Genomic DNA, 23952 nt, shown 5'->3' on the forward strand with positions numbered 1-23952 from the left:
CACCTAGTTTTCCCTTGGAAAAGATGAAAGCTGTAGTAAAATAGCAGCCGGCTGGTTCATTTCCATTGACAAATTTGGAGCATGTGTTTCTGGATTCCTCCATCATGCTCTTACAGGCCGCCTAAGGGAGAGTTCCATTAAATCTGTAGAGCCAACAGGGCACTGTCCAGTGTTGGACATCTATCAGCCCTAATCAATGGAGGGCACAACACTGGCTGCCCCTGTATTGCTTGAAGGGCTCTCACCCGTCTTCTGCAGCCTAAGACACAAAGTCTTCACAGCCACACAAGCAAGAGGCCTCAGGCAGCTTTCAAGAACTTGCTTTAATGGAGCCTGGAGTAGGAACATAGTCTTACACTTCACATGGTGTACAAAACCAAACAAAAGTCTGAAGCCAAAAAACAAAGAAACAAGATATAGACAAGTACAGATCTTTGGCAAACGAAACGCCAAATGGTCCACAGAGGCAACACATCCAAGTTTACAAGTGATCCTTCTAGTATCGTGTCAAAGCTGAAAAATAATGGTCTGGCACATCTTTACAAATACTCAAATATTTAGATAGATACATCTATTTTTTAAAAAAAGCAGACCAACTTGAGCAAATGGTCAATAGAAATTCTTACCCCTGGCACCCCAGTACTAAAATAGGCCATTACGGTGAAGTTACTAGCATCTGCTATTTATAACTTTTCATAGGAGGAGGAGATGAGTAATGCCACAGATCTGAGGGTGTCTGGGTGTTTGTAAAGTGTACTTGCAGGTGAGACAGAGAAGCTGCCCCAACAAACTGGATCTGAGCCTGCCATAGGACTTGTATAAACTTAGAGCCATAAGCTTTCACATTATAAACTTCTCATTTGTCAAAAAGTTTCCCTTAAAAAAAGAAAGAAGCTCCATGAAGCATCATGAACCACCTCTAAAGTGAATTTACATCCCTCATCACATCCCTCAATATGAGGGAGCATTTAAAGCCATTTCAACCAGGATTTCCCCTCCTGCCCACAAAGTACATCATCTTTGCCACCTGATTCTCAGAGAAAAATCAGACCATTCCCATATCAGCAGCTCCCTGCTCTGTATAGCTTGGTAGGCGTGGAAGTCCAGAGAAGTGAGGGGTGGTCACCAGCTGCCTGTTTTTCTCACTGGCGCACACAACCCCCCCCCCCACCTGCTCACTTGTTCAGAAGCAGCCGGGCAAAGTCTGCGTTAGACATCTTCTTGGGCTCCTCTGCCGCCATGGGGAGGGATGGCGCTGCCGGGTTCTGGGCCATTCCATTCTCTGCCTTGGCCATGGGGGTGCTCTGGCGCTGCAGAGCCCGAGGGACCATCGAGAGCTGGGTTCTCCCTTTGCCGCGGCTTTTGAAAGAACAGATTAAACGAGATATAAATGTTGGGGGCTTTGCTTACTGCATGCTAAAATTCAGTGCCTTGCATTCATTGTGCAGATTCAACTGTTTTTCCTACTACTGTATGTTTTAGATGGTCCTGAAAATAAAATAAAGACGCCATCATTTATTTGTTTTTGATGCCAAGTAAGAGCCTCTCTGCGAAGGGCTTTCAGGAGACACAAGGCTTCTTTTCTGGTCACATCTGCACAACACAGAAGTCTTGACTACTATGAGAATTACCCATTGGCACCACTGGATTCAGTGTTCTTCAGCCCAGAGGTCTCTTTTTTTTTTTTTAAGTGACAAGGCTTGGGAGAGAAAGAGGTGTCCTAGATGTTGTGCTGCTGTGCAGGGTGCAAGCCATACTGCACTCCCTGAAGGAGGAGACCACACCCAAAATATACTCACGCGCCATAGATCTGCCGGGGTCCCATGGCTCTCCCTGCTGCCTCAGACTTCTCAGGGAATCTTCGGGCAGGCGGGTTGCTAATTGCCACCTTAATGATTTGATCTTTGATTGTCAGGCCATCCATTTTCAGCACTGCTTGGGAGGCCTGCATCTCATTCTCGAATTCCACATAGGCTAGGCCCTAACAGTAAAGAGAAGATGTGCTATGAAGGCAGCACACTGCATTTCCTGTTCCTCTTAATGGGCAACTTGGACAATGATCCAAATACAGTTCTCCAACCAAGCTTTTTAAAAGCCACTCCCCAATATGGTCTCTCTCTTGGGGAATCTGCTCAAACCACTAGTGGTGGTCAAGACCTACCTTGGGTTTGCCAGCACGCGTTGTGACCAGCCGGATCTCCTTCACACTCCCATGGGCTTTGCACACTTCCTCCAGTTCCTCCTTAGTACAGGAAAAAGGCAATCCAGAGATAAATAGCTTGTGTTTCTCCAGGACAGTGCTATACTTGAACACCTTGAGGGAAGAGAAATAAGAATTTCTAAGACTCCAAAAACAAGCAGTGTTTGAGAAAGATCCAATCTATTCAAAGTTGTGTGGGTTTAATAAAAAACATATACAGTGGTACCTCGGGTTACAGACACTTCAGGTTACAGACTCTGCTAACCCAGAAATAGTACCTCAGGTTAAGAACTTTGCTTCAGGATGAGAATAGAAATCGTGCTCCGGCGGCGCGGCAGCAGCAGGAGGCCCCATTAGCTAAACAGTTTCAGGTTAAGAACGGACCCCCGGAACGAATTAAGTACTTAACCCGAGGTACAACTGTATGCAGGATTTCAGTTTCACATCTTAAAATTCAAAAAATGGAAGTTGTGTTGATCTTTAGGGGTGGGGGCTCACATCCACAGCTGGGCAATACCTTGATTGGGACCACGAAATGTGGTAAGCTTTTGAGGTCTCCAGAACTTTTAAGTTTACATCTTGGCTGAAGAACTCAAAAGCTTACCGCACTTCATGGCATTCTGATTTGCCCCAATTACGTATTGCCCAACTACTGATCTTAAAATTCAAATGCCTAGAACTGTACACTGACGGTCTTGGGAGAAACTATATACAATCATACCTCATGTTACGTCCACTTCATGTTACGTTTTTTCAGGTTGCGTCCCGTGGTGACCCGGAAGTACCGGAAAGGGTTACTTCCAGGTTTGGCTGCTCACACATGCACCGTAGCGCTAAATCGCACTTAACGCATGTGCAAAATCGCACCGCGCACATACGCAGAACGGATCCTGTTCGCAAGGAGAGGTACCACTGTATTGTGTGTGTGTCCCCGCCTGGCAGCCAGCTTGCCTTTCTTTCACAGGCTCCCTGCAGGAGCCATCTTAGTGCAGACTAACTGCAGTTAGGGAGGAGGGAGATGGTGAGAACAAAGAGGGAAGGAAGCTGCAAATGTTTTTTTTTCTTTCAAAAAAAAAAAAAAAAGCAGAAGAAAAGCAGACAACAACCTGCACGTAAGAGAAAGGGGTTTAGAGCAGGGGGAGCCAATGCCATCCTCTCGGCCATCATGGCCAAAGGGGAGGGATGAGGGGAGCTGCCGTCCAGCAACATCCAGTGGGACACATTGGTTGCCCTCATTTCAAAGAGTGAAGTAAAGCAGGCCTGAGAGAGATGCTCATTACCATGCTTTTTACTGTAAAGCCAGCCTGTTTTCATGTTTGCAGCACTCCCTTTCCCTTTCCTGTCTCTTTGCAACACCTAGGAGGTCACCCCCTGCCCCCATGCAATGAATTACAACAGAAATTCAATACTCTACAGAAGGTTTGGAATTGGGATAGGTTAGCTTTGTTATTTTATTCTGGTTTTATCCCCAACTACTTTGTCAATTAGACTTCTAAGTGAACATTTATGGCCCTTTTGGGCCCATTTGATGCTACAACCTTTTATTTCGTGACAGCAGTCACGAAATTAAAAGATGCCTGCTCCTTGGGAGAAAAGCAATGACTAACCTAGACAACATCTTAAAAAGCAGAGACATCACCTTTCCAACAAAGGTCTGCATAGTTTAAGCTATGGTTTTCCCAGTAGTGATGTACAGAGGTGCTGAGGTACCACTTTAGCTAATGGGGCCTCCCACTGCCGCAGCACGATTTCTGTTCTTATACTGAAGTAAAGTTCTTAACACAAGGTACTACTTCTGGGTTAGCGGAGTCTGTAACCTGAAGCATTTGTAACCTGAAACATTTGTAACCCGAGGTACCACTCTATGGAAGTGAGAGCTGGACCATAAAGAAAGCTGATCGCTGAAGAATGGATGCTTTTGAATTATGGTGCTGGAGGAGACTCTTGAGAGTCTCATGGACTGCCAGAAGATCAAACCTATCCATTCTGAAGGAAATCAGCCCTGAGTGCTCACTGGAAGGACAGATCCTGAAGCTGAGGCTCCAAGACTTTGGCCACCTCATGAGAAGAGAAGACTCCCTGGAAAAGACCCTGATGTTGGGAAAGATGGAGGGCACGAGGAGAAGGGGACGACAGAGGACGAGATGGTGGGACAGTGTTCTCGAAGCTACCAGCATGACTTTGACCAAACTGCGGGAGGCAGTGGAAGACAGGAGTGCCTGGCGTGCTCTGGTCCAGGGGGTCACGAAGAGTCGGACACGACTAAACAACTAAACAACAACAACCTTTTATTTGATTTTACTATTTCTTAATAAATCTACCAAATTTAAAATGGTGTTGATCTACTTGGGTGAAGCCTTGGGGTACTAAAGTCCAGTTCCTAACTTCTTGCTTGCTTGCTTGTAAGCTGATGACCCTGAGGGGTTCATGGAGCAGAGAGCCTCCTCCTCAGCTCTGGCTTCTCTAGACACCTTAGTGGTATCCAGTAAGGTCTGGGGGTCTCCCTGACCCAGGCTGGCTGAAGGGGTGGTGGCAGCATACCTTACAGGGTGAGTGGTAGACTCTGAAAACCAGATCCAGCTAAGTCACCAAGGCCTGGTACCCAGGGTTTGGGGAGCAGTCCTTGACAAACCTGAGCCAGCATGACCAGTGAGTGGCAACATGCTCCCCAGTCCTGCCACAGCTGCACCACAATGGTCTTTGCCCCACCTGACTTCCTCACCCGATACCCAGAGACCAGCAATGGGGTTAGCAGCTTAAGGAAGGAGGCAGGAGTACCTTAAACTCTGGATTCTTGTTCTTATCGACACACGGGGACACAAACATGGGCCTCCCCTCCACATTTGTCCGATCTAGGCTGAGGGCTTTCAGTGCTGACTTCTCTTCCTTGAATTCCACGTAACAGTAGCCCCGGAAAATCCCTTTGTTGGTGAAGATGGGACGGACCTCCACCACATCCCCACAGTCTGCAAAGAGATCTTTCAGCTTCACCTCAGGCTCTGCCATGCTGTAGGAGAGGTTGCTGACGAAGACAGTGACGTTGTCCTTTTCGCTGTCATGAAAGGTTTTGGGGGTGTCTTTCCACTTGGAAGCGGTCGCTGCCGCTGTCTCCTTGGGTCTCAAACCTGCATTTGTGGGCATGTTCTTTCCGAAGAGCCCTGTTTCCATCTCCATGTCTTCAACCTCCTCTTCGGCCAAAGTATCACCGCCCCCCGTCTTGTGCCTCTTGCTGGGCTGTTCAGCTGGTCAAAGAGACATTAAACGACTGAGACATTCCCAACTGAAGTGGCTCCATTGCCACATACAGGCTTTTGCAGTACAAAATATTAAGCAGAAGCTATGAAAGAGAAGGGGGAAGTTCCACCTGAGGCTATCGCTTCACATCCCACTGCACGTACTGGAACTAATTTATGAAAACCACACCAAAAAGGGGTTAAGGAGCAGGAGGGGGCAGCCATTGGCCTTGTTGCTGCAGTGTCCACAGAAGGAAGGCAAGGGAAAACTGGGCAGCAAACACTGAAGCCACAGTCACACCACCCATGTACAGCACTATGGTACTACTTGAAAACACTAATGAAGCAGGCAGAAAGACCAGGAAGAGAGGGATGGTTCTATCTCTCCCACTGGCCAGAAAGCCTCTGCCAAGTAGACGACTGAGTCGTTGTTTAGGGCGTTCCATGCAGAAGAGCAAAGCTGCACAATTTATTGGGGAGAGGGAAAAGATGCAGGTCGCTTTTTTACTTTAATCTGTTATGTTTACTCAGATGTTCTACCAAATTCAAAGCACTAGCTCCCTAGCAGCTGTGCACAGGATACTATTTAATTAGTTACTCAAATGTTTTAAATGGTTAACTTTGATTTTACAGGTAATTTTGTTTTATTCTTTTGTAAACTGCTTTGCTTTTTAAAAAAATCATTCAACTTGACTGTCCAAAATCCTCCAAGCAGTTTTCAAAAATGATGAAGCAATACAATTGTAACTTAGAAAAATTAACAATAATTTAAGACATATGGAAAGTTAAAATAACAATAGACTAAAAACAAGTTAGAACTTGTATCAGCTTTCTGAACACCTGCCAGGGTGAGTAAAAATCAATGACATTTTTTAAAGGATTTTTTTTTAAAATCAGATTTTTTAAAATTTAAATTGGATTTTTAAATATTTCTAAAGATAGTTTTCTATTTAAGTTACATTATAGTCCAAAAGCTATCCATCAGGAAATAAGGATTTGTTATAAGTTTTTCTTGTGTGCTAAAACTCTAAGTTTTTTTTTAAAAAAAAGTTTAACGCCACATCAGTTAACAAACATGGATACATATGCTATAATGTTATTGTTTTAGTTAAATAAATTGTTTATATTGTTATTAAGGAAATGATTATTTTTCTTCTTCCAATAAAGTACAGCAGAAAAGTTATACAAATATAAAGTTAACTTATTAAACCTCACAATCATTTCATAATTATCTGTCTATGTATTTCTAATAGTATAACCAAATCAGTAATTTTTGATACAACTGAAAAAATCACTCTGAAAACTTATTATTCCAAAAATGAAGCCTACATCTGATTGTAAATATTAAGATTATACCAGCAAGAATGAGTCTTTCTGTAAAAAAAGTGACTTAAATCAAGTCTTACTGACTAGTGATTTAAACTGTGATTTACAGTATATTGATTTGATTTAAATCAAATCCACCCTGACACCTGTGTAGGCTAAAATGGTTTGATCAGGTGCTGAAAAGCGTACCATGAAGCCCCCTGCTTGACAGGAACAGGCAGGGAGAAGCCAAGGGCAGGTGCTGCCACACTAGAAGTTTCTTACAAATGCTGAACAGGCAATTCTGTGGCACCGCTAACAGTGCCAGTTCCGCCAACCAAAGAGATTGAGTGGGCACATATAGGGGAAGGCACTAACTGCAGCTTCTGGATCAAGCGCGAGGGAAGCCCCACAGAAAATGCATTGCGCTACATACGTTTTGTGAAATAAATACAAACAGGTGGAGCCTGTACCTTCTTCCTCCTCCTCCTCCTCCCGCCCCCATTCGCCATCATCACTGTCGGCCTTGCGCTTCTCTCCGGTTTTCAGCTTCCTGGACTTTTTGGCAGCCCTCTTCTTCTCTGCCCGCGATGGCTTCTGCTGCTCGGCTCGCTGTGCCTCCTGTTTCGCCAGGACAGCCTCCTTCTCAGCAACCTACAAACAGATGCAACGGTGTGAGCAAACAGTTCAACTGAGGCCGTGGCCTCCTAACAGACTCCGGTGCCCTAAGAAGCAGAGGAACCCCCAAGCCTTGCACCTTCAGATCCAGATTCCTTCTCACCCAATTGAACTAATCCAAGGAGCTGCTGGACAATAATGAGGGATAAAGACCAATATATAAATTAATAAAATAAAATGAATAAATAGCAGAAAACCCTGTCGCTACCTGAACCACAGGAGACCTCATCCCACCCAAGGTTTAGTGAAAGTTTTGCTTAATTTGCAGGGTCTGCAATTAAAAATAGGTCTTTAAAAAGCAAGGAAGGAGCACTATGTTTGAATAAGGAAGACTTCCCAACCAGGTGCAGGATGAGGCCGATTGTATTCATAGTCCAAAACACCTGGAAGGAACCAGGTTGGGAAAAGCTACAACAGGAGATTTAAAAAGATGCATGTATCCTGACCTTAACTCTTTGCTCATTGACTCGAGCAAGCCGGTTTTCTGTCTTCTGAACAGCTGCATCCCAGTCTTCCAAAGTGCCTGAGAAAAAGAGAAGGATTTTATTTTTTTCAACCATCTGCCAATTCTGCATATGCCTCCTTCAGAACTGGGTATACATTGCCAATATGCAGTATCCAAGGGATGCAGATAGCGCATGGTCTAAACCACTGAGCCTCTTGGGCTTGCTGATCAGAAGGTCGGTGGTTCAAATCCCCATGACGGGGTGAGCTCCCTTTGTTTGGTCCCTGCTCCTGCCCACCTAGCAGTTCCAAAGCACACCAGTGCAAGTAAATAATTAGGCACTGCTGTGGCAGAAAGGTAAAGAGCTAAAAAAATGATGTTTATTGTTGTAATTATTTTATGTGAACCACTTTGTGAGGCATGCCTGAATAACCTGAATGAATAAATAAATAAAATTAGTCGTCTCACGGATAAGAAAAGGGCATCAACAGACTTGGGGAGATTTACAGAGAAGCATAAAATCATTTAAAGAAAGTTTGTAAAAACCCCAAAAGAGTCAGGTAATAACTAGATGGCACAGAATGCTGTAGGAGGGGGGAACAGAATGTAGGGGCTAGAAAAGGAAGAAGCACAGTAGAGAAAAAACCATCTCATTGTCTTGGGAGATGACTTCCTAGTTCACACTGAGAAGCCATTTTTAAAGAATCACCAGAGACAGAAGTTAAAGGCAACCCACAGAAATTATTCGAGAAATCTAAGTTTTTAATATGGTTGGCGGCTGGGGCACGGTGTGTCCCAGCACAAGCGAGCAAGAAATTTAACTATGGGGCAGGGAGAGAAAACAGGCCAATAAAGATTGAGCATGCCCAGTAGGCACAAAATATTGACCACTGGGAGGGAGAACATGGAAAACTAGTGGAGAAAATCATTTTTTGTTGCAGGGCCTAGTTTATTTTCTAATGAAGGGCTCCTGACAAGAAAACAACATACAAATCACACCAAGAGAAAGAGGAAGCCAGGACTGAAGCCCCCTTGCTTCCCTAGTGAACAGCTTTCAGAACATTCTGTGACACCACAGCAGTTCAGCCAATCAGGGTTTTAGCCACTACAAACGCAATACACACAATAGCTTCACAAAAGCAGCTGACCTTCAATTCTCTCCAGCATAAGCAGCACCTCACAGACATGCTCTGGGTAGTCGTTTGTGCACTGCACAGCCCGGTGTAAGGCCTTCCTGCAGTGCTGGGTGTCGCCATGTGCCCTGGAATCAGAGGGAAAGAAGGGTTTGGCAGCTGCCCAAAGAAGGATAGAATTTTCTTTTTGTATGCTACAACAGCAGCAAGAACACTCATCGCAAGGTACTGGAAGACACAGGATTTACCCACTCTGGAAGAATGGCAGACGAAGATGATGGATTATATGGGACTGGCTGAAATGACTGGCAGAATCCGAGACCAGGGAGAAGAGTCGGCGGAAGAAGATTGGAAGAAATTTAAAGACTATTTACAGAAATATTGCAAAATTAATGAATGTTAGAAGGATGTCGGATAGAAATTAAGTGGTTTCCAGCTGCAATGCTTTAAGAGAAATATGGGGGGGAAAGGATTTAGAAATAGGTTAAAAATTATTAATAAGGATTTGATGAACTAATACTTTGAATTGGAATACAAAAAAGGGAGGTATGAGGAAGTCTGGGAAATAAGTTAACGAAAAATAAGTAAATGGAAATTTTATCTGTTTTTTTTTTTAAAAAAATTGTATTTTTGCCATTATTTTTTGTTTTTTTTTTACTTTTTGACTTTTATTGTATTATTATTGAAAATCTAAATAAATATTCCGGGGGGGGGGGGGGAGAAGGGTTTGGCAGCTGCAAATGTACATCAAGCACAGCCTGTTTGTTCTTGTAGCACATTTATGTTTCATGAGTGGCGTCCAAATAATTTCACTAACTGCAGCCTGTGGACTCATGTTGGACCCAAGCTTTCAACCTGGGAGAGGCCCAAAGGCCAGAAAGGCACACTGGGAACAAAGTGAACCCGTGCAAGAACACTTGGGAGAGCTCTGGACACGGCTTAAAATCCAAAAGTACTTTGACCCCACACAAAGGGAATACGATATTCAGGTCCTCCCCAACCGGGTTCCCTCCAGATCCTTCTGGACTCCAACTTGTATCAGATCCAGCCAATGCCAGCGATTATTGGCCTCATAGTCTAACATTATAGTGTGGCAGCAACTACACTTTGGAACTCCTTGATATTGATATCTAGCAACTGACTTCATTGTACTCTTTTCGGTGCCTGCTAAGAACTTTGTTTAAACAAATGTACCCAGATGCTTGGAAAGTAGACATAATTTTAATCTTTTTTAGTATTTTAACCCCTGAATGTTACAAAGTATGGCTGTACTTTTTTCCTTGATTTTATTGCTTTATCTTTTTGTAAACTGCTTTGAGGGTGTTTGTTTTTACAATCAAGCAGTACACAAATTTTATGAAATAAAGATATAAACAAACAAATCTTGAGGGTTAGGGAAGGATGCCGAAGAGAAAACCCTGGCATGAGATCTGAATGATTGTTTTCTTAACTGTAGGGTTTCTGAACAGGAACCTGGGAAGCCGTAAAAAAAGGTCCAGGGCCAGAGCTGAAACATCCCAGGAAGGCAGCTGCCAGATCTCTTACCGTTCCAGGTTGTAGTACTCCAGCCACATGTTGGCATACGTGGCATTACCCTTGGTCATGATGCTGTCCCAGAGTTCTCGTGCCTTCTGCATGTTGTTACACAGGCGAGCCTAACAAGGAGAAACAAGAGGATGCCCAACATCCAAAGAAAGGGCAGCGTTTTAAAGCTCTGATAAGAATAGCACATCCTTTTAGACTCATAGCCCCCCAACCCCCAAAGCAGAGCATCATACACCATGGTGGAATGAGCCAAGGTTACCTCAATCCTCGCCCAGGTCTGCATTACGGTGCATGAAGGATCCCCACTCTCACTAAAGCCTGTGGGCAAAGTAGGGAAAGTATGATTCCTATAAGACTGGAACAGCATAGGAAGTGGCAAATAAAGCTCTGATAAGGAAAGGTCTTGGGTATTATTATAAAATTGATTGCCCACCCATCACCGGCAGGTAATTTGGAATTACATTCACAAGAATAGGGTGGGTCCTGCAAGCATACATCTCAAGTGTCAAAAGCCAGGGTAAAGAGGTGCATCTCCACCATTTTCTGGAAGCTGTATAGTGAAACTACCAGAGGCACCTCAGTGAGGATGGAATGCCACAGCTTGGGGGCTGCCACAGAAAAGGCCCTTTCCTGGGCCACCACCACTTGAACCTCCGAGGGAGGTGGAACCATCAGGAGGGCCCCATCTGATGAGTACGGCACCCAGGAGGGTCTGCAAGGGCTTGGGCAAGTAGGCAGGGGTCACAAATTGCATCAGAAGTTTTCAGTGCTGTATGCATTCATAACCCCAAAATATAGATATCCTTTTTAAAAATAGAAGCCCCAACATACGTGCTTCCACTTCTTGCTTTAAGTATTCTATTGCATGGGCAAATGCAGACCGAAGTTCTTCCAGCTCTTTACTGGAGTCTGAAAAAGACCAAGTGAAAGAAGAGCACCATTCAGAGACCAAAATGCTCTTAAGAGTTTTCTGCTGTGCTGTTTCTGTACTAAAGTGACAGAGACCAGAGACAGGATGGCTACCTCACTGACTGGCTGTAGGAACTAAGTCTAGAAATACAGCAATTGCCCAAAGGACTATTAGAAGATTATCCAACACCATATTAAATTTTACCTTGAGTAAAATCCACCCTTCTCCTCAGATAATCCAAGTATGCCTGCCAGATTTCCACATAGTCAGTAGCTTGAATGAAGCCAGCGTTCAAAGCCTTTTCAAAATTCTCTAAACACAAGAAAGAAAAGCAAGCGGCATGAATGGGGCTTTTGTGATCTGCCCACCCCACCCTTCCTGGTCAATTCTTTAGCTTTAATTTCTGCATTGCAGGGGGCTGAACTGATTGACCCTTTGGGTCCCTTCCAACTCTATGCCTGTATCCTCCCATTGGTAGCAGGATGAAATTTGGAGTTCAGCTCCTGGATTTGGGAGTGACCAAGCTTAAGATGTCCCTCAGAGCCTTCCGTTCTCCCAATGGCAGGGAGGGTGTGGGCTGGCTACAGTCACAGGAAACTGCCAGACAGAGTCAGTCCACTGGCCCATCTAGAGCCTAGTGTTGCCCACACTAACTGGCAGTGGCTCTCCAGTGCTTCAGGCAGCCCTGCCTGGAGAGGCAGCCAGGGACCTTCTCCCTGAAGAGCAGATGCTCTACCAACTGGGCCATTCAGCATCAAAAGAAGCACCACAGCCAGGACAAAACAGACGGAGGCCTTGTGTGAACCATTGTCACTGCTTGCATAACACCCAGTGTAAGGTAGTAATGTACGTCTGTGTTCCATTAAACTGAGTGCTTCTTTACCTGAAATCAGCTCATGCTCAACATGATGCCTCTCCATGGCCAGGAGGTACTGGTTCCACAGCTTGACAGTCCACGGGCAGTTCCTGACGGCTCGCTCATGGGCAGAAAGCACCAGCTCCTTCACTTTCAGCTGCCTGTCCTGCAAGACAAAGCCAATGCCAAAGTTAGTGTGTGTGTGTGTGTGTGTGTGTGTGTGCGCGTGTGTGCGCGCGCGCTCAGTTCCACAGGCGCACAGAACATGGCCTCTGGGTGTCACTTTCTGCTTTATGAATAACTTTGTATTGGGTTTTATAAATAAGGATCATAGAAATAATAAAGGCTATAAAATAAACAGCCTTCTCGTGTCGTTTGTGTATCACAAAAATAGTGGCATAAATTTGCAATAATATCTACAGCATATGGTTCATTATTAGCGGTTAATGTGTAAGTTTTTAAAAATTGGTTTAAACCAAAACAAAGGGGAAACAGGATAGAACTGAGTTAACACATAACATTCAACATCACATAACTAAAAGCCTAATCAGGAGCCCCTGTGGTTGTGCTCAGATTAAGAGAGATAGTAATAGTGATTTTTCCTCTTATGTTACCAATGAAACAATATAAAGTGTTGGTGATAAATGTGGAAGGGGTGATCAAAGTGAGGATAATAATTTATTTTTAAATTTAAATTTAGATAAACCAAATTGAACAAAATACTGATGGGATGGATTGTTTGTTTCCTAGAATACTGGCATATGTTACTGAATTAAACCACACCAGAGTAAAGCCATCTCTGTTCACACTTAGTTTATTTGTTAATCTCTCAAGGACATATGTTTCCCAATCTGTTTTGAACTTCTGCTTTGTGAAGGTCTCTGCTCAAGATTCTAGGCCACATGGAGAAGATACACTTGAAAGCAGGTGACATCTGCTAAAACCACATTAAGCCAAAGAAGAAGCTAAAATAAGATGCCTGTGATTCAGAAGCCCCCTCCCCACAATGAGCAAAATCAGAATAAACTATACAGAGTCAAGAGTAATCATGCAAACGTGCACTGCACATTCATGGGGTCTGGATCTCTTTGGAGAAGCATTTTAAATTTCTTATAGCAAGCAACACAGCTCTGGTTAAAACTAATGGCCTTAGACTACAAGAAAGGTGCCTCTCAGGAGGCTCAGAGAAACTCTCTCAGGGCTCCTTACCAGATACTGCGTGTAACGAGCCCAGAGGTCTGGCACAAGGCAGTTCTCCGCCAGGGCACGCTCATAGGTCAGCTGAATGCGAGCCGGGTCTCCGGCCTTCGTCTCAAACTCTATATAGGCTTGGTATTCTGCCAGCTTTGGCGTCTCAGCTACTAGCTGAAATTAAAGGGGGTGGGGGGAGGAAGGGAACCATTTCAGGATGTTATGAAATTATCATTAGTAGTAGTAGCAGCAGCAGCAGCATATATTTATTTATACCTCACCTTTTTCCCTGACACGGACTCAAGGTGGCTTAGAAATAAAATAGGAACAGCCGGTGGAGAAAGGACTTGATTTATTTACATGTGTTCATCGTTTTCTACCAATAAGTCTCATAGCAAAATGCATTACAAATGTAGTTCACACAAATAAAATCATCAGCACACTAAGAAATGAATTAATGAATATACAACAAGTGAATAACTATGGATTTTTATCCTAATGTTGGATGTTTTTTGTTTTGTTTTGTTAAGTTGATATACTCAACTGGAGGAAGACTATGTTTGACATTTAGTTTGACTGGAGAGCCCCATTTAACTTTGGATGTCTGGGGTTGAAGATCAGGAAAACACTGCCTAGAGGAATGAGGAGCAGCTGGATATTGCATTGGAAAATAGCTGGATACCATCCTGGAGTGAACATTTTTTATTATTTTGAATAATAAAATTAAATAGTAAAATAAAATAATAATAAATTTTATTTATACCCCAGCCAGGGCCGGGCTCAGGGCAGCTAACACTGAATATAAATTACAATAAAACGTAATGGGGGGGGGGGAACAGTTAATTAAAATACGGCTTAAAATACAGCCCATAAAGCAAGACCATAAAGGGAGGAAACATCAGATATTCATCCAAGCCAGCTATCCATGCTGGTCCTACATGGGCCAGCAAAAAAGCCAAGGGAAAATTTATATACCAAATCCCATATAAGGGGTCAGAGTGAATCCAAGCCAAAGCCAGGCAGAACAGCTTCATCTTGCAGGCCCTGCGGAAAGATGTCAAATCCCACAGGGCCCTGGTCTCTTGTGACAGAGTGTTCCACCAAGTCAGAAAGGCCCTGGCCCTAGTTGAGACCAATCTAACCTCCTAGAGGCTTGGGACCTCCAAAGTGTTGTTATTTATGGACCTTAAGGTCCTCCGTGGGGCATACCAGGAGAGGCGGTCCCGTAGGTATGAGGGTCCTAGGCCGCATAGGGCTTTAAAGGTCAAAATCAGCACCTTAAACCTGACCCTGTACTCCACAGGGAGCCAGTGCAGATGGTAAAGCACTAGATGAATGAGATCCCGCGGCAAGGACCCTGTAAGGACCCTGCTGCATTCTGCACCTGCTGGAGTTTCTGGGTCAGCTTCAAGGGCAGCCCCGCATAGAGTGAGTTACAATAATCAAGCCTGGAGGTGACCGTCGCATGGATCACTGTGGCCAGATCAGGGCGAGAAAGGTAAGGGACCAACGGCGGAGATGGAAAAATGCCACTTTTACTGTGGCTGCAACCTGCGCCTCCATAAAAAAAGAGGCGTCGAAGGTTACACCCAAACTCTTGACAGAAGGCACTGGCACTAAGTGAGCCCCCGCAAGACATGGGAGTTTGCCCCCCAACCCCTTGTTGTCTCAACTCAGCCAGAGGGCCTCTGTCTTCAAAGGATTTAACTTCAACCAACTCCCCCACGCAGCCATCCAGCCACAGCTTCCAAGCATCCGGTCGGTGTGTCCGGGGCTGAGTCAGGGCGGCTGTCCATCAACATATTGATGACAACGCAGCCCAAAACTCCATACAATCTGGGCAAGAGGGCGCATAAAGATATTGAAAAGCATCGGGGAAAGGATTGTGCCCTGCAGCACTCCACACACCAAGGAGTGCCACGACGACAACTCCTCTAGCACCACCCTCTGTCCCTGACCTGAGAGCGCAGCCGTTGTCGGACTGTGCCCTGAATCCCCACACTGGCAAGGCGGTGGTCCAAAAGTTCGTGATCGACCATGTCAAAGGCTGCTGACAAATCTAAAAGAATCAGCAGTCACAACTCCCCTCTCTAGTGCTGTCTATGGAGATTATCTGTTAGGGCGACCAAAGCCATCTCGGTTCCATGACCAGGGCAAAAGCCGGACTGAAATGGATCCAGAGCCGATGTTTCATCCAGAAACCTACCAAGCTGTTCAGCAACCACTCTCTCAATTACCTAACCCAAGTACGAAGATCGAAAACCAGGTGGTAATTGGATCGCTCTAAAGGATCTAGTGATGTTTTCTTTAAGAGCGGACGCACCACTGCTTTCTTCAACTCCGCTGGGAATGTCCCCGTGATGAGGGACTAGATGGTGATCTCACCCAGCCAGGACGGGCACGGGTCAAGGAGGCAAGTGCAGCTTGGAGGAATCTGTCTACATCGCAGGGAGCATCCGATCAAAGTGGTCCAATACTGGACCCAAGGACAGTCGAGGGGCCTCCATTTTTGTTACTGTATCCAAATTGGCAGGGAGGTCACGGCAGAGCAGCAAGACGTTCTCCGCAAAAAAGCTCGCAAATGCCTCACAGCTATGGGTCAAATTCATATTTACATTTGGTTGTCCCTCTAGGGATGTTAGAGACCTGATTATTCTAAAAAGTTGTGCCAGGCGAGAGCTAGCGGATGCAATGGAAGCTGAGAAGTAAAACGTCTTCGCAGCTTTCACTGCAATCTCGTAGGTTTTCATAAGCATCCTATAAGATGTTCTTGAGGCTCCGTCACGGGCACCCCGCCATACTCGCTCTAGCCGTCTGAGGTCCCGCTTCATTTTCTGGAGCTCCTCGGTAAACCAAGGGGCCCGGTTTCAGCGGGGTGGCAGAGGGCGCTTAGGTGCGATCTCATTGATGGCTCATTATTTCAGTTCTCGACAAGCTCATCTACTGAGCCACCAGAGGGAGCAGGGTCCCGCAAGGCCTGACAAAATCCATCAAGATCCATCAGCCTCTGTGGGCAAGCCCAAATTGGCTCGCCACCCAAGCAGGGTGGGGGCGGGAAGTCAATCCTGTCTTTCAGAGCATAGTGATCAGACCATGGCACTTCCACAAGGGAGGACATGATCACATATATACCCGCACCAAAGATCAAATCCAGCGTGTGGCCTGCTTGATGTGTGGGACCCAAAACAAACTGGGAGAGCCATAATGTTGCCATGGAAGACACCAGGTCTTCCAACACATTCAATGCCAGAGGTCGATGGTGCTGGCAGAGCCCTGAAAGAGCAATCCTCCCAGATTAACAATGCTACCCCTCCCCCTCAACCCACAGTCCACGACTGGTGGACAGAGAAACCCAGGGTCTCATGCAAGGAGACTATTTCGCCTTCACGCACCCAGGTCTCCATCACACAAGCCAGGTCAACCCCCAGCGAAATAAAAAATCTCGCATGGTGGCGATTTTATTGCCTATAGACCTGGCATTGCACAACACCAGTGACAGAGGTGGGTAATCCCTGCTCACCCTATCATTGTCCCTCGGAACGGGGTGTAGACTGAAAGGGGTTCGAGCATCGCCCCATTTCAAAACCCTTCGCCTGTAGGGTCTACCCCCACCGCCAGACTTCCCTCTGACAGAACAGATAAGTTTTATTTGTTTGTTTGTTTTATTATATGGTATGTTGAAAAGCTTCAGTAAAAACACTTTGTTAAAAAACCCTGGAGTTGATGGAAGCTGCAGTCCAAAACATCTGCAGGGTGCCGGGCTGGGGAGGCTGGAAGCAGCTCTCCAAGGTCTCAAAGAAGAGGAGGAGATATCAGGGAAGGAGCCTGGAACCTTCTGCCAGCAAAAGAGACGCTCCAGGACTCAGCCATAGTCCTTCCCCTCCCCGGAGTAAAGTAAAAACAACAAATGCAGTCACGGGGAAAAGAAAGGGCAGCCTCTTTGAATTCTGTGGTTTTACAAATCTGGACATAATAGCAATCATTTGTTCCTTAGTAGGTATTAAAACTAGGTAAATACAACCTCAGATGAACAACAACATATGACATATTACACCGTGTCATGATTTATTTAACAAAAATAAAGCCAAGATGGAGAAATCATGTCTGAAAAACGAAGTACACCCTTACTGCTTCTATGGGAATTAAAAGGCTAAGTAGCAGACAGGGGCTGCGAATCAAATGTCCTTGCTTAACTGATCACCACAAAGTGAGACCACCTCTGTAAGAGCCAAAGTTTTAGCTGCTTGCTGGTCTGGAGCATTCAGGTGTGTTTTCAATGCCAAGGAGGAAAGATGACACAATGCTCTAAGAGAAGAAAGTGCTGCTGCCCATGAAACAGGGAAGGGTTCTAAGGCCACCTTCAACCAATGTAAAGTCCATCATTCTACAGTGAGAAAGATTATTCAGAAGTGGAAAACATTCAAGACAGTTGCCAATCTTCTCAGGAATGACATCCCAGCAAATTCACCCAAGGTTAGACCGTGCAATGCTCTGAGAAATTGCGAAAAACCCAAGAGTTACATCTCAGGCTCTACAAGCCTCAGTTAGCATGTTAAATCTCAAGTTCATGACAATACAATTAGGAGGGGACTGAACAAGTATGGTTTGTTTGGAACCGTTTCCAGGAGAAATATTCGTCTCTCTAAAAAGAACATGGCAGCATGGCTTTGATTTGAAAAGTTGCATCTGAACAAACCTCAAGACTTCAGGGAAAATGTTCTTTGCACAGACGAGACCAAAGTGGAAATGTTTGGCCATAATGCATAGTGCCACGTTTAGCAAAAACCAAACACAGCATGTCAGCACAAGAGCCTCATACCAATTGTCAAGCACGGTGGTGGAGGGGTGATGATTTGTGCTTGTTTTGCAAGGAACCTTGCTGGGAACCTTGCAGTGATTGAGTCGACCATGAACTCCTCTGTATTTCAAAGTATTCTATAATTAAATGTGTGGCCCTCTGCCCAACAGCTTGGTCATGCAACAGGACAAGGATCCCAAGCACACCAGGAAATCTACAACAGAATGACTGAAAAGAACAGAATCAAGGTGTTGCAATGGCCCAGTCAAAGTCCAGACCTCAACCCAACTGAAATGCTGTGCAGGATCTTAAGATAGCTGTGCATAAACAAATGCAAGCAAACCTCAATGAACTGAAGCAAGGTTGTAAAGAAGAATGGGCCAAAATTCCTCCACAATGACGTGAGAGACGGGAAAGGTCCTACAGAAAACATTAATTTCATGTTATTACTGCTAAAGGTGGTTCTACAGACAATGGAGTCCTAAGGTGTACTTAGTTTTTCACATATGGCTTTTCCATTTTGGCTTCAAATAAATCATGACATGACATATGACATGTCACGTGTTGTTGCTCATCTGAAATTGTGTTTACCTCATTTTAAGACCTGCTAAGGAAAAGATGATTGTTACTATGTCTTCATATGTAAAATCACAGAATTCAAAGAGGGTACACTTTCCTTTTCCCGTGACTGTATGTGAGAGAGAAAAATTCATTATCAGAGGCCAGATAAAACACACACTGGATTTGAGCTTCAGTGACATCAGAGATTTTGTCTAATACAAGTTTGCTGTAAATAAGTTTACACTGCAAGAGGTGTAGAGTTGGACGGGACCTGTTTGGACCCTGTCCAGCTCTGCATTTCTATGATTTCCACTGCTGGTAAAGAGCAGCCCCATTCCACCCAGCAAGGAAGCACCTTACCAGGGCCTCTTCGTACGGTTTACATTTAGCCATCTGCTGCAAAGCCTTCTTGTAGTTTCTGATCACTGCTTCAGGGACCGGCTCCTCAGACCACTCTTCATACTCTGCATATGTAGCCTCCATATCTTGGCATAAGTAACAAAAACCATTTCAGAATATTTCCTACCTGCTTAGCATGACTCTCAGCATTTGAAATGAGTTTCTTTTCATGAGGATGAAAAATTATATTGCAACCAACTTGAGACTTATTTCTCTGCCACAGGAAACCAATAGCAAAAGTTATTCTTCCTTAAAAAACACATGCCACACTGGAAGTTACCTATTTCCCCCTCCCCCTTCAATTCCCTCCTTAAATCCCCAAGATCCCTTTAAAAAGAGAAAGTTGTGTTCAAAGGCTCTCTGGGCAATACACCTTATTGATGGCAGGAGTCCTTTCTCTGCCGCTGCCAAAACCCCCACAAGTTTAAATGGAGAAGGCACCCAGAGCTTTGCACCCAGATCAGAATCACACTAGATTTGTCTCGGAGTGCACACTGCACACACCCCCAAGCCGATGCAGTTCCACCAGACTGGAGCCACTAAAGCTCACAGGTTCTTACCAAGAAGTGGGATCCCCAGCTGACGCCTAAAGAGCACATGAATCTTTCCAAGCTGTGCGCTGACTGTCTGCTGCTGCTCAGCAGATGGAACGCTGCCGGCTGCTGGCTGCACAAGGAGAGAGGGAGAAAACAATTGGTGAACATCAGACAAGGCTACGAGATGCAGCAAGGAGTGGAAGGCCTCTAGGAGCCCACCAGCCTCATCAGAAACAAATGTGCACATACACAAAATGAAGTCCCAAGCATCAAGGGCTGCTGATAAGGCCCCCTAAGTTGCACCATCACCGCCGGCTTGGAATAGGGACAGAAAGCAGACCTTCCTCCCCAGATGAAGGCTCCCCTCAGAAGGCTACTGACCCCCACCCCACTGCACTTCTTAGTGGCCAAATATTCAAAAAGAGTTTGCAGGGAACCAGGAAATCCCACTTCCCCAGAGAGTCAATAAGTCATCCTTTCGCCTCAACAGAATACAGCCCCTTCTTGGGAGATTTGCCATCCACACAAGTACAAATTAAGGGTAGCAAAGCAAGGTATTTGTATACTGCTATACCATTAAAAAAATCAGCATGTTATGTATATTAGATTAGAAACACATAAAAACTTAAGCTCAAAACTTAAGCTCATAAAGCAAATTATGTATTCTTAACTCCCTGCATAAGCTTGGACATAAAAAGTTGGCACAGAAGGCATCTCCTGAATCTCTACTGGCAGAGTGTTCAACAAGATTGGGCCAATGACGCTCCTGCAGACTATCGCAGTAATCCAACTGTGATACTTTATAAAGGTCCAGGAGATCCCAGAGACACCCTGGACTCAAGTTGTTCAGGGATTTGTAAATTAATACAAGGACCTTGATTCTGGCTCAATGGCAGCCAGAGCAATGTTGCTCCATCAGCAATCTGGCTGCAGCATTCTGCACCAGCTGGAGCTTCCAAACCAGGCCCAAGGGGAGCCCTGCATAGAGCACATGGTGGTAAATCATCTTCAAGGTTACCAATGCATAGACTACAGTGGTCCTTTACCTGCACTGTTTCCAGGATGGCGTTTTCAAACTCCCGATATGCCTCCCAGATGGCAGCTCCTTTCGTCATGTGAAGACCAACAGCTGTTAGCGCCCTTTCAAAGATTGAACGAACTTTATCAATGCCTCCCTCCTGGCCAATGCCTCCAATCGAGTACTGGGCATATTCCAGCCATATTTCCGGACCTAGAAAAAAGCACCAGAATGCTGCCCACTCAGGTCTGCAAGCGATTTATTCCAAAAGTGCAGCTTTAAGATCTTTTAACTGTGATCAATTTTAACTGGGTTCTACCCACTCTTTTTCATTATTGATTTCTGTACTACATTTTTTGCTGTTGAATTATGTGTAAGCCACCCTAGTAAATTTTATGTGAAGAGTGTGGAAACAATTCTTTTAAAGATGAACTTATAGATTTCACTGCTCAAGCATACACATGGATAAAAGCAAATGTCTTGGGACGTTAACCAGAGATCAGGAACCCCTAGCCCTCCAGATGTTGCAGGACACCAAATTCCCATGAGCCCCAGGTAGCATGGCCAATGGACAGGGATGATGGGGACTGCAGTTCAACAGTAACTGGAGGACTACAGGTTCCCCATCCTGGGTCTAAATTATCTCTGTATTGGGAGAGCAAAGGCAGAAGATGACAAACCAGCCTAAATGGACCTCACTTTTGCCTATCCCTCAGCTCTTCTCCTAGAGCTACCTGAATTCATTCCTCTCCCCTTTCCAATTATTCTCTCCATGTACCATGTTTTCCAACATGGTACAGAACAGAAATAAACAGCAAATATTTGGAACCCAGAACTTTGCAAGCCAAACTGCCAGGAATAGTTAAAGAGTCGGACAATCAGCCTTCAGTTTACACTTGCCTGGCTTAAAATTTAGTATCCTGCAGTTTAGGTGGCTTGTTTAGGCTGTTTTGGCTTAGGAACATGTCGATGTTTTGTGGTGTTAGATTTTTTTTTAAGGTGAAAACTTACAGATGTAGTCTTTCACAGCTCTCTCAAAGAGATCATAGATCTTGTCTCTCTCCGAGTTTTCTGAAGCCATCCGAATCTCATCCTTCAGCCAGTCTAGCCAGATTTCTGCAGCAGACAGGATATGTACATTCATATCAACAGAACACGAGCGCAACAGGCATACAGCCTTTCAACTTGGAGGTAGCACATAACCGTTATGACTAGTATCCTTTGATAGGCAATTCATAGGAGACAAGGCTAACTCCCTTTTAAAGCCAGCACCATCTCATGTAGAGGAGCCAGTGCAGAGTAGTGGTTAGAGTGCTGAACCAGAACCAGCGAGACCAGGGTTCAAATCCCTGCTCAGCCATGAAGCTCACTTTGTGACTTTTGTTCCAGTGACTGTCAGCCTAACCTACTTCACAGGGTTTTTGTGATGATAAAATGGAGAGGGAGAGAAGTGTGCATGCCCCCTTGAGCTCTCTGGAGAAAATGTGGGATATAAATGTAATGATAAATAAAATAAATAGCATAAGGTTATGGCAAATCAAGCTATAAAAACAGCCTACCTTCTGTAAGGGGAAAGAGTTCACTCATCTTCTGACGGGCTCTTCGGAGTTTGACCAATTCTCCTTCCTGGTGCAGCAATTTTATGAGATCCAGATGACAATTGTAATCAAATACATTGATGGATAGCTTAAAGACAACAAAAACAGTTTGATTCATAAGCTTTTAGTGGAAGAACAGGTAGAAGTCAAGCCTCATGGGCTTTTTTCTTGGGTGTGTTCTTGACTTAACAAGGCACCACAAACAATCATTCTTGCGGGAATCTATGCATCCGTTCTCTCAGGTCATGCTCAAGTCCCTGATATTTCCTCACAGCACACTAAGTTGCAGTTTGCACCAGCTCCAGCTCATAGACCAGGAACCTGAAATCTATGCACACCACTGTCTAATTATGATGGCTTCCGCTACATCTCTGTACATGTCATCACCCAGGGCTGGCCTCCTTCCCCAAAAAGTCAGGCATGGTTTGTTCAAAACATGGTCTCAAAAAGTACCTCAGGGAGATCTCTCTCTCTCTCTCTCAGTGCAGAGGCACCGGGGATCTGCCTACATTGGAGGGCAGTAATAGAACACCAGGTTTGCATGTAGAAGGTCCCAGGTGCAACCCCTGCTTCCTCCAGGCAGGGCTGGGAAAGACTTCTTGCGCATTTTAAACTGAGTTAATTAGGCCAGCAGGAGCCAGTGTGGCACAGTGGTTAAGAGCTGGGGAGACCAGGGCTTCAGCCACTCACTTTCAGCCCAACCTACCTCACCTCTCCCCATGTGAACTGACCCGGACCCCGCAAGCATCACCGGAGGCCTTCTTCGCGTGCCCCCTCCACGAGAGGCCCGGAGGGTGGCAACACGGGAATGGGGGCTTTGTTGCGTATCTTTGGGTGCTGAGCAAAAACATTCCTCCTCTCCCAGGCCTTTCTTTAATCAATGAATCTAGGGGGGGTGGGGGGTGTCTGCTTGTTATTGTTACATATCTTTGTGTTTCTATGAAGCGAACCGCTCTGTGATCCTCGAATGAAGTGGCATAAAAGTGAGTAAGTTATAACAATGAAAAACGAGGAAGGAAAAGGTGTGATATAAAGGCAGCAAGATAACGAACTAAACGATCTGCCTCGGCATCAGGCAGCTCGGTGCTGCCAGCTGCACCCCTGAGACTCTTCCCCAAGCACACGGCCAGGGGACGGGAGGAGGTCCAGGCTCACGCAGGAAGAGAGAGAACCAAAAGCGACCCTCCTCGCCCCCCCCCCGGCCCCGTCCTCGCTTCGGGCGGGGGCGGGGGCGTGGCCTTCTCCGCCGCAGCCCCGCCCCGCGCGGCCCTCACCTGCTCTTCCAGGCGCTGGATCTCGGCCTCGTTCTCCTTCTCCGCGTCCTCATCCTCGCCTTCCCCGGAGGACTCCTCGGACTCGGACTCCCCATCCGCTTCTTCCTCTTCGCCGTCGCCTTCCTTCTCGCCTTCATCCTCCGAGGCCCGCGCCTCCCGCATCTCCTCCTCAGCGGCTCCGCCAACGGCCGCCATCTTGTGCCGCCGCTACGCGCGCCTCTCTCCCACTCAAGGAAAGGCCCCCTCCCGCCAGCCTTTTCGCCCGCCGCGTT

The 23952-nt window shown here is 45.5% G+C and overlaps 1 protein-coding gene across 1 annotated transcript; it reads right to left on the reverse strand.

Annotated features, from left to right (window-relative positions):
* Positions 1-308: 308 nt before the first annotated feature.
* SART3 (spliceosome associated factor 3, U4/U6 recycling protein) lies at positions 309-23895 on the reverse strand. The gene is made up of 19 exons (XM_083709176.1): positions 23681-23895; positions 22368-22494; positions 21820-21924; positions 20837-21021; positions 19815-19920; positions 19216-19340; positions 13515-13670; positions 12333-12471; positions 11654-11761; positions 11371-11448; positions 10799-10857; positions 10540-10649; positions 9010-9122; positions 7863-7939; positions 7212-7392; positions 4979-5442; positions 2162-2314; positions 1800-1981; positions 309-1359 (listed from the first exon to the last, which is right to left on the reverse strand). Exons 1-19 carry the CDS (start codon positions 23873-23875, stop codon positions 1176-1178), a joined length of 2847 nt encoding a protein of 948 aa, XP_083565302.1. The 5' UTR covers positions 23876-23895; the 3' UTR covers positions 309-1175.
* Between the last annotated feature and the right edge of the window lie 57 nt (positions 23896-23952).

The sequence above is a fragment of the Podarcis gaigeae genome (assembly GCF_964106915.1).
Source record: "Podarcis gaigeae genome assembly, chromosome: 13".
Classification (NCBI taxonomy): domain Eukaryota; kingdom Metazoa; phylum Chordata; class Lepidosauria; order Squamata; family Lacertidae; genus Podarcis; species Podarcis gaigeae.

Coding starts and splice junctions, on each gene's coding strand:
- SART3 (XM_083709176.1), bottom strand. CDS start 23,875: ATGGCGGCCGTTGGCGGAGCCGCTGAGGAGGAGATGCGGGAGGCGCGG. Junction 13,671..19,215: donor AACCGTACGAAGAGGCCCTG/GTAAGGTGCTTC, acceptor CTTTAATTTCAG/CTAGTAGCTGAGACGCCAAA. Junction 11,449..11,653: donor AAGGGTGGATTTTACTCAAG/GTAAAATTTAAT, acceptor GGTCTTTTTCAG/ACTCCAGTAAAGAGCTGGAA.